At 39.6% G+C, this 11196-nt stretch overlaps 1 protein-coding gene and 1 long non-coding RNA gene across 2 annotated transcripts; one reads left to right on the forward strand and one right to left on the reverse strand.

Annotated features, from left to right (window-relative positions):
- The first annotated feature begins 1493 nt into the window (after positions 1 to 1493).
- On the forward strand, positions 1494 to 6271 carry LOC140946270 (aquaporin-5-like). Its single transcript, XM_073395360.1, has 5 exons — positions 1494 to 1561; positions 2261 to 2557; positions 3714 to 3955; positions 4514 to 4594; positions 5697 to 6271. Exons 1-5 carry the CDS (start codon positions 1534 to 1536, stop codon positions 5841 to 5843), a joined length of 795 nt encoding a protein of 264 aa, XP_073251461.1. The 5' UTR covers positions 1494 to 1533; the 3' UTR covers positions 5844 to 6271.
- Positions 6272 to 8301: 2030 nt separating this feature from the next.
- On the reverse strand, positions 8302 to 11169 carry LOC140946280 (uncharacterized). Its single transcript, XR_012166829.1, has 2 exons — positions 11041 to 11169; positions 8302 to 8926 (listed from the first exon to the last, which is right to left on the reverse strand). It is a non-coding gene; the product is annotated as an uncharacterized lncRNA (long non-coding RNA).
- Between the last annotated feature and the right edge of the window lie 27 nt (positions 11170 to 11196).

Consider the following 11196-nt stretch of genomic DNA (forward strand, 5'->3'; position numbering starts at 1 on the left):
TTTATAACGAGGTAGAGTGAGCAATTACGCGGTCGAACTCGCTCCGCCTCAGCTCTCCTTTATTTTAATGCATGTCAACCTGACCTCAGTTACGGCCAAATGAAGCGGGTACCACATGGTTTAGCATATAGTCATATTATCTTGCCAAATATTTATGCTGTCTGGTAGGTATTCCTAGCCTCTTAGTCAGTAGTCAAGGCCAGAGGTAACCAGGCAACGTATCAACTGTCCAAAGGTAACGAGATCTCCATTTCTTTTTTCAATGATTCGTCCCACACTGGTCTCTATAGTCTCTATGTGACCGTGGTAGATCGATGTACGAGTTAAGCACTCTCCTGTCTAATTTATTAACATATCCTAGTAATAACCAAAAGTTACGGAGTGCGGTCGACAACGATCGAATGTCAAAACGCTATTGTTCCATCGCTGTGGTTTGCGTAAGTTTTGCGTGACAGATCTGATAGTCAAAACACGCGTGAACAGGTTACTAGTGATAGGAGGTCCAAACGCGCTTGATATAGTTGCTTTCTGTGCATTCCATTCTTTCTTAGTGGAAGTCCAAACGAATGCTGGTTACATACATGCGACGCATGCGTAATGACAACCTAGAGATTAGGATTGCCAGCTCCTTTTGTCGTCCGCAATTAAGCTTATATCTTTTTTCAGGGGCACCCAACGAGAATATAGTTCAAAACCACTTAAACACAGCATGTTAAACTTATTTTAATATTTAAACGGTAGATATAGGCATATTTTTATCCCCTAAAAATTTTTCATCTGTTCGGATTTCCTAGCTGAAAGTCTAGTGATCCGAAAATTATAGGGATCAAAACTTACCTTTTCGAAAATTTCAGCCAGAAAAAAGGCTCCCGAAAATTCTAGGTGTACTTTTAACGGTAAAAATCCGTTAAAAATGGGCAATTATAGTAGTTTTTAGATGTTCGAAAATCCTAGGAGAGGCAGGCAAGCAAGAAATTTTACAACAAATGTTCCGAAAATTCTAGATCTCAAATCGTCTTCCGAACAGATATTTTCCGAAAATTGTCCTTGGGTGCCCCTGTTTTCTAAACCGTTATGCCACTCTAATGACTGTTGCGTTCCTCGCTAATTTGTGCAAGTCACCCTCTCCCTTCTGATCTATTCTAATATAAACTAAGTTTACAGTTCGTCAAAAAAATTCATTTCATTTAGTCGATGATTTATTATGATCTTTGATCTTTGTTGTCATCAAGAGGCCTTTGCCATTAACTTAGTTTGGTTACTTTTGATTAACAAAGTTTGCCTCTTCTAATTTTATGATGTATAAAGATGTATAGAAATCTATTAATAGTAAAGTATAATAGGTTTCTATGCACAAGGATTGTCTTCGAGTATCTTCTGTTATTAAAGAACACAAAAGGGTTTGTTGTCTTATTTACCTTTTCTTGATGGAACATTGTTTGTTTTCCTTTGTTGTGGAATGTGTGGAAAAAATACCAGAATATCTACGTTAAGGGAAAGATTCATTACAAACTACCTGTACTCTAAGCGAAAATGGCACGGAGATTTCGCACACCGTACGGTAAACGTATTCCTTGTTCTTGGTATCTTTGATTCTTAACTTGCAACTTAGTCAGGCTAATCCGAGATTTGATGATTGAGCCACAGCGAGAAGATATCGTCGATTTTAATGATGTTTTTTCGAATCGAATCGGATGAAAACTAAGAGCGCTTGAAAGCTACTATGCACTTGGTAAATTAGTACTAAACGGAAGAGAGTGGAAGAGAAAGTCAAAACTCTCATTAGTGTTTTTGATACAGCTTGAGTGAGTTTGAGCAAAGCAGTTAAGCCTGATATTTAGGCACAGACTGAAAAAGATTCGTCAATAGGGGCGTATTTCTCGGAAATTTTTGCTTTAGTAGTTAAACCATGACTGCCATTGTAGTGTAAAGCTCAAACCCTCTACGAAAATAGCACTCTATATCTAGTGTGATCGCCAAAATCAAGTTATGACTAAACATTTTGGGTCGGTTATTTAAGAGAAGACTAACTTAGACCGCGGTTAATAAGCACTCTTTGAACCTCCAAATCTTTTCCTTAGTGGATTAATTTGAGAAGACAAATGCTTTTCTTGTCTACGCCATGAAACTGTTCACAACAAATGGTGTTTACATAAAAGCGTTCGGCAAACTGAAAATGTATGGATTAAAACGTGGTTTTGTTAAACACTAGCTAAACTCCGTTTAAATAACTGGCCCTTTGTGTTCTTCTCTCTTCTAGTTGGTTTAAGTGAAGCGTTTTATGTCGACTTCTGGCTAGCGATACTGGCCGAGTACCTCGCTACGTTGTTTTTAATGTTCGCTGTCTCGGGATCAGCTTTGAGATGGGAAGGTGCCCCCACTATATTTCAGCAAGCTCTTGCAGCAGGACTTTGCACCGCCTCTTCAATTCAGGCTTTCAGATCTGTGAGTTTACCTCTTGTTCACGCAAATCCAGCTGTGTCACTTGCCGCTTTCATCACTTCAGATGCTGGTTTGATTCGAATGATTTGCTCCATCGTCGCTCAAATGTTTGGAGGTAGGAAATAAGTACAAATGTGTGTCTCGCTAAACCTCGTTAATCTCGGGACGCAGCGTAAGCTAAAAGCCCTATCCTGACACCGAGCAGGACTGAACTGGATAACAACTACTACTACTACTACTGAGTACTACCAGAATCCACTTCGATTTTCCTTTTGATATTTATCCACTTGTTGCCCTAAATTCCCTAAAAGCTCCGAAAAGTTCTATTTTTCCATGAAGGGAACTTATGACATACTGCCGAGGCAGAAACGAACATGACATTCTTCTCTAAAGAGGAGATTGGTTGTCAAAAGTTCTCTACGGCAGCAGAACAATGCATTTTAGTATATACTAAAACAGTGGATAGTGTTTTTCGCGCCCTCTGATTGGCTACTCAATCAGTGAATATCCTGCACTATTCACCGATTCACCTCCGGTTCCTCCGAGCGAGCGACGCTAAACTCGCGTATTTGCTGCCGATAACAAACAAAGAAATTTCATAACTAATCAAGCAAGCTGTTCCCGAAATACCCGAAGAAGGTGACGAAGTTCGGATTGGAAGTTTTAACAGGTAAAGCTTGTCTTTTTGACACGAATTTATCGATAAAACCGGTGAAAAAGTTTTTTGTTTACAAATGCAAATTAAGTTTAAGTCTTGCTTACTTTATTTATTTGAGTTGTTCATAAATAAGCTTAAAACTAAATTTAATAATCTTTTTTTATAGAATGATTTTAAATACAAAAAGAATTCACAACTCCTTTTGAAGAAATTTCCCCGCAAGAGGTAAACAAATGCCTTCAAATGTTTTAATTGTCAGCAAGATAAAGCGACGGCCGCGGCCGCCCGGTCATTACGCGCCAAAATTGTAATCGTTGGCAACAGTATTTGAGTTAAAAATCGTCATTTTTGTGCTCAATTATGTCACTGTTTTAGTATATACTAAAACAATTATTCACCTCAGTGTCGGTGGCTAGTCGTGGATATTTACCTCACTGCTTCGCAGTTCGGTAAATATCCAGGACTAGCCACCTCCACTTCGGTGAATAATTGTTATTTATTTTGGATAAGTTAGAGCAGGCCCATCATTTGGCGTTGACCCTCCACCGTTTCTTTGAAATCCTAACACGGTAGAAAATCTCTTCTTCTTTGCATATTTCTGCCTGTTTTTCAGCTATCACTGGTACGGGAGTTGTAATGGCCATAAGTCCTGCCCATGCTCGCGGGAAGCTGGGAGCAACGTTCCCAGGAAGAGACGTAAGTGGTGTCCAGGCCTTTGGAGTTGAGTTGATTGCGTCGTTTCTACTTGTGCTTACGATGCTGTCATCTATTGACGCTAAAAAAGAGGCGGCCCGGAGGGATTATGGGACAGCTGCTGCACTGGGTGTGGTCGTCACTCTGTGTTATCTCATCGCGGTAAGTTAAAAATAAGACTATTTTGGCTGTTAAATTAAGTTATCCAATAGTTCTTGCGAATGTGGCTCTCTCGGTGACCCAACGCGTCTTCTGGGCCAAGCGGAAAGAACCAAGAAAGACTTAGCTAGAAGGCTATTTATGTGAGCAAATAGGTTGGTGGGAGCTCCGGAGGATCGAATAGAGGGTGGGAGCGGTTCGGGGATGGGCTATGAGAGACGGAAGAGGAAAGGGGGGAAGTGGAAGGGAGAATCAGGGGTAAATTTCGCAACAATGCTTAATATATCGCAATCGAACGAGGGCTTAAAGACCCACTGCATGTGCCCCAACCCCACTGTTTATCTGCGGCCTTATACATGTACTGATCTCAGAATGTTAATGCTGATTGATCGGTTTTCAAAAACTTTCACTCTACGTTCAGTTACCGAATCTGAAAACGGTTCTATCAACTTAAATGAGGAAGCCTGCTAAAACGGCAAAGCGGGAATCATACCTGTAGATATAAGAGGAGTAAGGATGCACAAACATCAATTTGTTGATTCAGTCTTTATTGCCTTGCAGCTACCGATAACTGGTTGCGGAGTGAACCCAGCGAGATCTTTTGCTCCAGCCGTCATAACAAACACTTGGAATGAACACTGGGTACAATTTAGCGAAGGCTCGTAGAATAGGAGCGAATTTGTTGGTTTCGTCTGTGGCGCATGCTAGGGTTTAAGAAGTGTTACCGCACTTTGTGGTTCGCTGAAACGTCCGGCCCGCCATTAGCCTGCGAACAGCAGACGCATTTTTCATTTTTTTTCGTCACTTCTCTCCCTCCGAAAATACGCCTGCTGTTCGCAGGCTAGCACGCCATGTACTTTTCAGACTTTTTCAACCACTGCAATCAGAACTTGACTCAGATTGTTCTTGGTTTGCGCTCAAACGCGTTTTCAGGCGCCTGATTCATTGGTTTACGACAGTTTCTTGGTAATTCGGACGGTCGCGGGCACCAAATGACGAAAAGACACTGACTGATCCAACAATATTTTGCGGCACTAACCAAGAAACATTAAGCGAAATATTTAAAATTACATAGAGCTTAAGAATTATAAGAGGCTGTATCAAATCTTGAATTCGCAAGCCTTTTGGATTAACAGTTGCTAATAGGCTGCTACTGACCATGACTATTTGGATCAATTTAGGTTTCCGGAAAACTACCCGCCTACCCCTCCCCTAAGCCAACATTTTGCCCTGAATGAGAAGTAAGTGTTAAAGGCCGAATTTATATACTAGAGACGAATTATCCGTCTAGACGGATAATCCGTCTCTAGTATAAATTCGGCGATAAGACGAATTATGGAGCAAAATTCGTCTGAGGCTGATTCGTCTGTTAGCACGTCCTCAAGACGTGCTAACAGACGGATAATTCATCTTAGACGGATTATCCGTCTCTAAATTTGTATCTAGACGGAACTTAGACGATTTTTTGACGAAGTTTCCACATGAGAGGGACTGGTTTCTATATTTTCGCAATTTTTCCTGTTTCCCACGCTCTTTTCGCTTAAAATAGCTAGACAAACTATGGAGCAAAATTCGTCTTCGGATTTATACTTAGATGAATTATCCGTCTGACGGATAATCCGTCCAGACGGATAACTCGTCTCTAGTATAAATTCGGCCAATGTTAGCTTAGCGGAGGGGTAGGTGGGCAGTTTCCCACAAACCTAGTAAATTGATCCCACTATTTAACCATCTGTTTTTTCAGGTCTACTGGGCTGGGCCTATCTTAGCCTCGGTGTTGGCAGCATTTCTTCACTGCTTATTATTCAAGGAACGCAAATACCTTCGTCGTTCATCATCCGAGGAAGAAAATAATGATCCTATCATTAACAGCTCTGAAGCCAAGATTTAGGAGAACTTAGCTTCATAAAAAAGCTGGCGTGCGGTTCTTGTTTAGCTAAACATTCACGACCCAGTTTATATGAATATTATGTGTCAATGTATATTTTTATGGCTTGTGTTTGTTTATGAGAAAAAAAACATGTTATTATTAACCACATGTAGTTTCAGTCAACATACTCCTATTTGTGAAATATGTTCAGTTGATAAATAGACACTGTTATATTGAAATCACCGAGAATCACCGGAAGCACCAAAACTGTGTGATCATAGTACTGTAGAAGCGGAAACTGAGTGTTGCTGGAATGTGGACCTGATAGTTAGTTAATTGTTTTTCTTGTTTTTAGCCTTCTGAGTTTTTTTTCTTTAAATTATTATTGTAACATTGACTCTGAAAAGCCTTGTGGGGACAATCCAATAAAATATGTATCTATGAATGTATGTATGCACTACAACAAATTTTTGATTAACAATCTCCTTGTAAGTAAAAGATAAATTTGCATCCTGATCAGTCTTTCAGAAAGCTTTCTGAAACTGCATGGTAGCCTCTGGGAAGAGAGGTTTACCTAGGTGTAAAAAACAGTGAAGTTTTTCCTCGTTGTGTTCTATCTAATATTTTCCTTGAGTCTATTGTGTTGACTTCTCATTGGCTTCTTTGCATTCATTGTTTTATGTCACTCATGAGTTTCACAGGTTGTTACACCGAGACCGAGGATGAGCCGAGAAGAGGGCCGTGTGACCACAACCTGCTATTCCTAACATATATGGCCGTCTTTGATCAATCTATTAACCTCTTTGCTCCTCCTGAAAATACACGAATATAGCTTTTACAAGAAAAAAGTAGTTTCAGGGTAATTTTTATGGCTTTTGGCAGATTCACAGACCTTTGAGATCGACGCTCTTGCTACCCAGCAATTTCGCAGGTTTCCTTAATTAGATAGAGCGGTTTTCACTTGACTGTTGTAAAACCAAAACCAAAGTAAATACACTAGCCAACCAAAGGGCGTAGTAAAACCAAAACCAAAACCAAAACCAATCCCTTTCGACAGTCAAGTGAAAACCGCTCTATTGCTTGCAAAAGGATAAAAATTGCACAATTTGCTCAAGTTAACCAGCGTTTTTAAAGTTTGAAGTTAATTTGTAAATACAGCGAGGCCTTCTGTTGGATTGTTCGTATGCTAATGAGCTAAAATCTAAACAGTAACATCGGCAGGGAGTTGCCTAAATAATTCTGGAGACCGGGAGAAATGGTTCAAAATCTATAGTCTCCCGGTTTATCCGGGAGAGTTGACAGCCCTGCTATGCAATTCACTCGGCAGCAGTTCCTAGCTCAGCTGAGCCTCTAATCAGACTCTCATATGGTGGTCATTGTGTTGACCTTTTTTAATAGAGTTCAGAAGGGTATTCCATGGATCCGGGATTTGACCAAAATACACTGCAGGATTCAGGAAAACTTTGAAAGGGTACGGCTTCTGACTGAAATCTGGGAAGCAGGATTTACCAAAATTTGGACACAGATGTGGATTGGAAAAGAAAATGATGTTCGGGAAAGTGATGAATGACGTTTGGGATGCTTGATTCTCCTGAGAAAGGATCGTCAGGATCGTAGCTTGTGCCACGCTCTCGTTCAGTGCATCCTAGGAGACCCAGGAGCAGATAGCGTGGGCGAGGGAAGGTCTAAACGGGTGGCAAAATAAGTTACGAAGAAAAGTAAAGAACGGCGAGAAGAGTCCCTGGGGACAATGTCTTACCAGACCAGTTCCAAACGGTCGCCGCCGTTCTAGCCTCTGATTGGTGCCAGAAAACTTGTGTTTTTCTGGCACCAATCAGAAGCCAGAACGCCGGCGACCGTTTGGAACTGGTCTGGTAAGACATTGTTCCCTTAGGGCTCTTCTCGCCGTTCTTTACTTTTCTTTTGTGCCATATTTTTCCGCCTGTTTAGACTTTCCCTCGCCCACACTATCTGCCCCTGGGTCTCCGAGGATGCGTTCAGTGGAGCGAAAAAAGCGAACAAGAAGCGAAGAAAGCGTGCAAAAAGCGAAAAAGCGAGCGAGCGAAAAACAGGCGGGAAACTCTCTCTCCTAGTCCTCACGCGGTTTTTCTCACTTTTTTTTTTCTCTCCGTTTTCCCCACTATCTTGGAGCGTGGAACAGGCTACAGCATTGGGAATGCGGGATCATGATCACTCGTTGCCAGAACTTATTTTAATGATGCCACCAGTTCCTTAACAGGTTCATATCCCATGATATTCATACAGTCCGTAATATTCTTGCAATCTTGAAGACCTAATCACAACTAAACCTACTGGTCTCCTTTGCAGCCATTATTGGGGTCATCATGCAGATCACCTTTCCACTAATGGTCCCTAGTGGTGCAGGGCATCTGATCATAATCTCATAGGACTGTTGACAGTACCTGATGTTTTGCCATCAAGTGCAAAAGCCATCAGAAAAGTGGGGACATCAACAGAGTCAAAGTTGAATAATTTATTAAGTACAGACAAAATTATGCTATTGTTACTACTAGTATACATGTCTGAAAATACATTGTTCCTTAAATTAAATAAAGGTATTTACATGGCAATTGCATTCATAAATGCAACAATAATTTTATAACAAAGTTTCTCTCTTCCTCTAGAATTGTAGAATTTCTAAACTTTTTCACTGACTTCAAATTTAAGCTGTCTGATCTTCATAGCATCCAAGGGCCTACAACGTGTCCACATTCTCTCCTTCAATGTTTGTATCTACTGGCTAAGAGAGACTCCAAAGAGAAACAATGGATACAAGGTCATTACAAACCAGATATCTTATCTTATATTATGTGGTTTGTTAGGAACCAGAAAATGACAACAAATCATTTTACTCCATCTTCTCCACTTGGGGTTGACCCTGTGAGATTTGCAAGCCATTATTTGCCTGTGTTGTTGATGAACCCATGGTGAAGTTTTCTAGGACCTCAGAAAGACCTGCCGTTGATACACTTGCATGACCCATAGCCATTATGTCAGGAAGAGCATTGCGACGACCAGTACGTCCTGTTCTGACAAAGCCATCAACTTCCATACTGCATTCTGCAGTGCCACATTCTGCCATCCTTAGATAAATAGATAAATACTTTTAAGTATTTAAAATTATGCGCTCCCTTTATTGGGGCTTTTCAGAGATAATGAAAAAAAACAAATTCAAGTGGAACATAACAAGGTTAACCCTTTAAGCCCCAATATCCACATACAAATTCTCCAAACTGATCTCTATACATTTCCTTACAGAATGAGTTGAGAGAATTTGATAAAAGATCAAAGCATTTTCCCTTTGTGATCATTTTATGTACTCTCATAACCTAATCTCTTTACAATGTATGGATATCGTTGGGAGAAAATTGATTTTAATCACTATTGGGACTAAAGGGTTGAGAATCCCAACTGGTAGGAGGCAAACCAGCTGGCTATTGATTGCTATGATTAAGGATTTAGACTTGTGACTACCAAGAACAAATCCAGATAGAGGCCAGGGTGAGACTTGAACTCGGGGCTGCCGGATTAAAAGTCCAGCACTATAACCTCTAAAAAAATGAGTAATAGAAAACATGTAAATTAATTATACATTAAAAATAATTTATGTTAGTGGCTTCATTGCCCTCAAAATTAAATAAATACTAAGAAAATAATTTAATCAACAATAGGAGCAAAAGGATTTTCAGAATAGATGAGATAGAATGCTAAGTACCTTGATCATAGCCTGTATTCTATTGTATCGTATGGTGTCAAGTTGTCTCCAAGAAAGCCCGGCGTTATTTGTCTTATCGCGTACATTAGGTTTTCAGTTAAAAAAAGGACTTTAAATTGCTGTGAGTTGATTACCTATCCATGGTGAAATTGAATTTGATGTCCACTTAAAGTGGTATTTGTGTTTTCTTATTTGCAATTCCAATACCTGGTCTGTGTTTCTAAGTGAAACACAAGTGTGCCAAGTGTGTGTTTACAGCTTTTGCCATGGAAAAATTAAATCTTTGCTTCAGTGCAAAACAGAACCCAGCCTGTTGTGGCTGACACCTCTGATACAACCAGAAATCACAGAGGCTCATACATGCATACATACATACTTTATTTGAGCAGGTTAGAAGGGGCAGCCAGAGGCTGATGTGGACCCACTATAGTACAAACAATCAAGAAAAATAATAACTAACTAGCTGAATAAAAATAGCATACAGACTAGAAATAAAAACTATTTACAAAATTCAATTAGATGAAGCTAAAAATATTGAAACTAAAACACAATTCTTTCATCAATTAATTTTAAAACAGAGCTAAAAAAATATTAAAAATAGATAAAATCCTTTAATTTCATTGTAATTACTGATGCTTCTTTGTTGAAAGAAAAGGCCCCCAAGTCAGCTTTGATTTTTTTCATCGAGATAGGCTCGATCTTTGCACGAAAACTGCCTTCATTTTAAATTTGCTGTTAAATGATTGGTCATTTCTGTAGGTTGATAAATAAATTAAAAAGAAGCGTTATTCAAATGGGAGCAGCTGTCTGTTGGGGAGGAGCGTTGCGTGACGAGACAAAAACAGCTGAGAGGGAGGTTATTAGTGTACATGAAGAGAAGAAAAAAATATACATCATATTAACTGCAGCAATGCTCTTTGGCTTTTAAAACTTCTAAGTGCGCTTGACTTAACATGGTTTGAAAGTGATCATGTAAATTTAGCTATTTATTATCATACGTATTTCCACGTTATGACGTCAGTGCAACACCCAAGAACGATGTTATATAAGAAAACACATGCCTGTTTTGTGTAACTGGCAGCAACGAAAAAAATACAAGAAAATGAATGACCGAATAAATCTTAATTCTATATGTTTAAAGCTTCGAATAAAGGCTTAAAATAGAAAATGAACAAAAAAGCATGTTGAAACCTGCTGTGGAAGTATTTTATGCACGATAGAGAAATAAGCTTAAAGTTATTCTCGACCAAAATGCTCTTGTTCTTTCTTTGCTTCCCACTCCTTTAAAATCACAGTGCAATTTTCATGACTTGGAAGTTGTAGGTATGAAGTCCTCGCGAGCAAAGAGAATCGGTAGAATCGAATGAGAAAGAATGAACAATGGCACTTTAACTCAGTAGAATACTAATAACAAAAGAAATAAGCCCTTATCCCCTGAACAAAAGCGGCTAGAAATCATGCAAAAGCCGGCTTATTACTTACAGAAAGGCTACCAAAAAATGCTGCTGGAGTGATGAGCTCTTTCAAGTAAATTTTCGATGGAAAATGACATCACTTTCATAAACAACTCTTCAAAGAAACCACCGCGGCGAGATGATACGGCAGGTCCCGTATGTGACAAAACCGATCTCTGACCGG

The sequence above is a fragment of the Porites lutea genome, chromosome 8 (genome assembly GCF_958299795.1).
Source record: "Porites lutea chromosome 8, jaPorLute2.1, whole genome shotgun sequence".
Lineage (NCBI taxonomy): Eukaryota > Metazoa > Cnidaria > Anthozoa > Scleractinia > Poritidae > Porites > Porites lutea.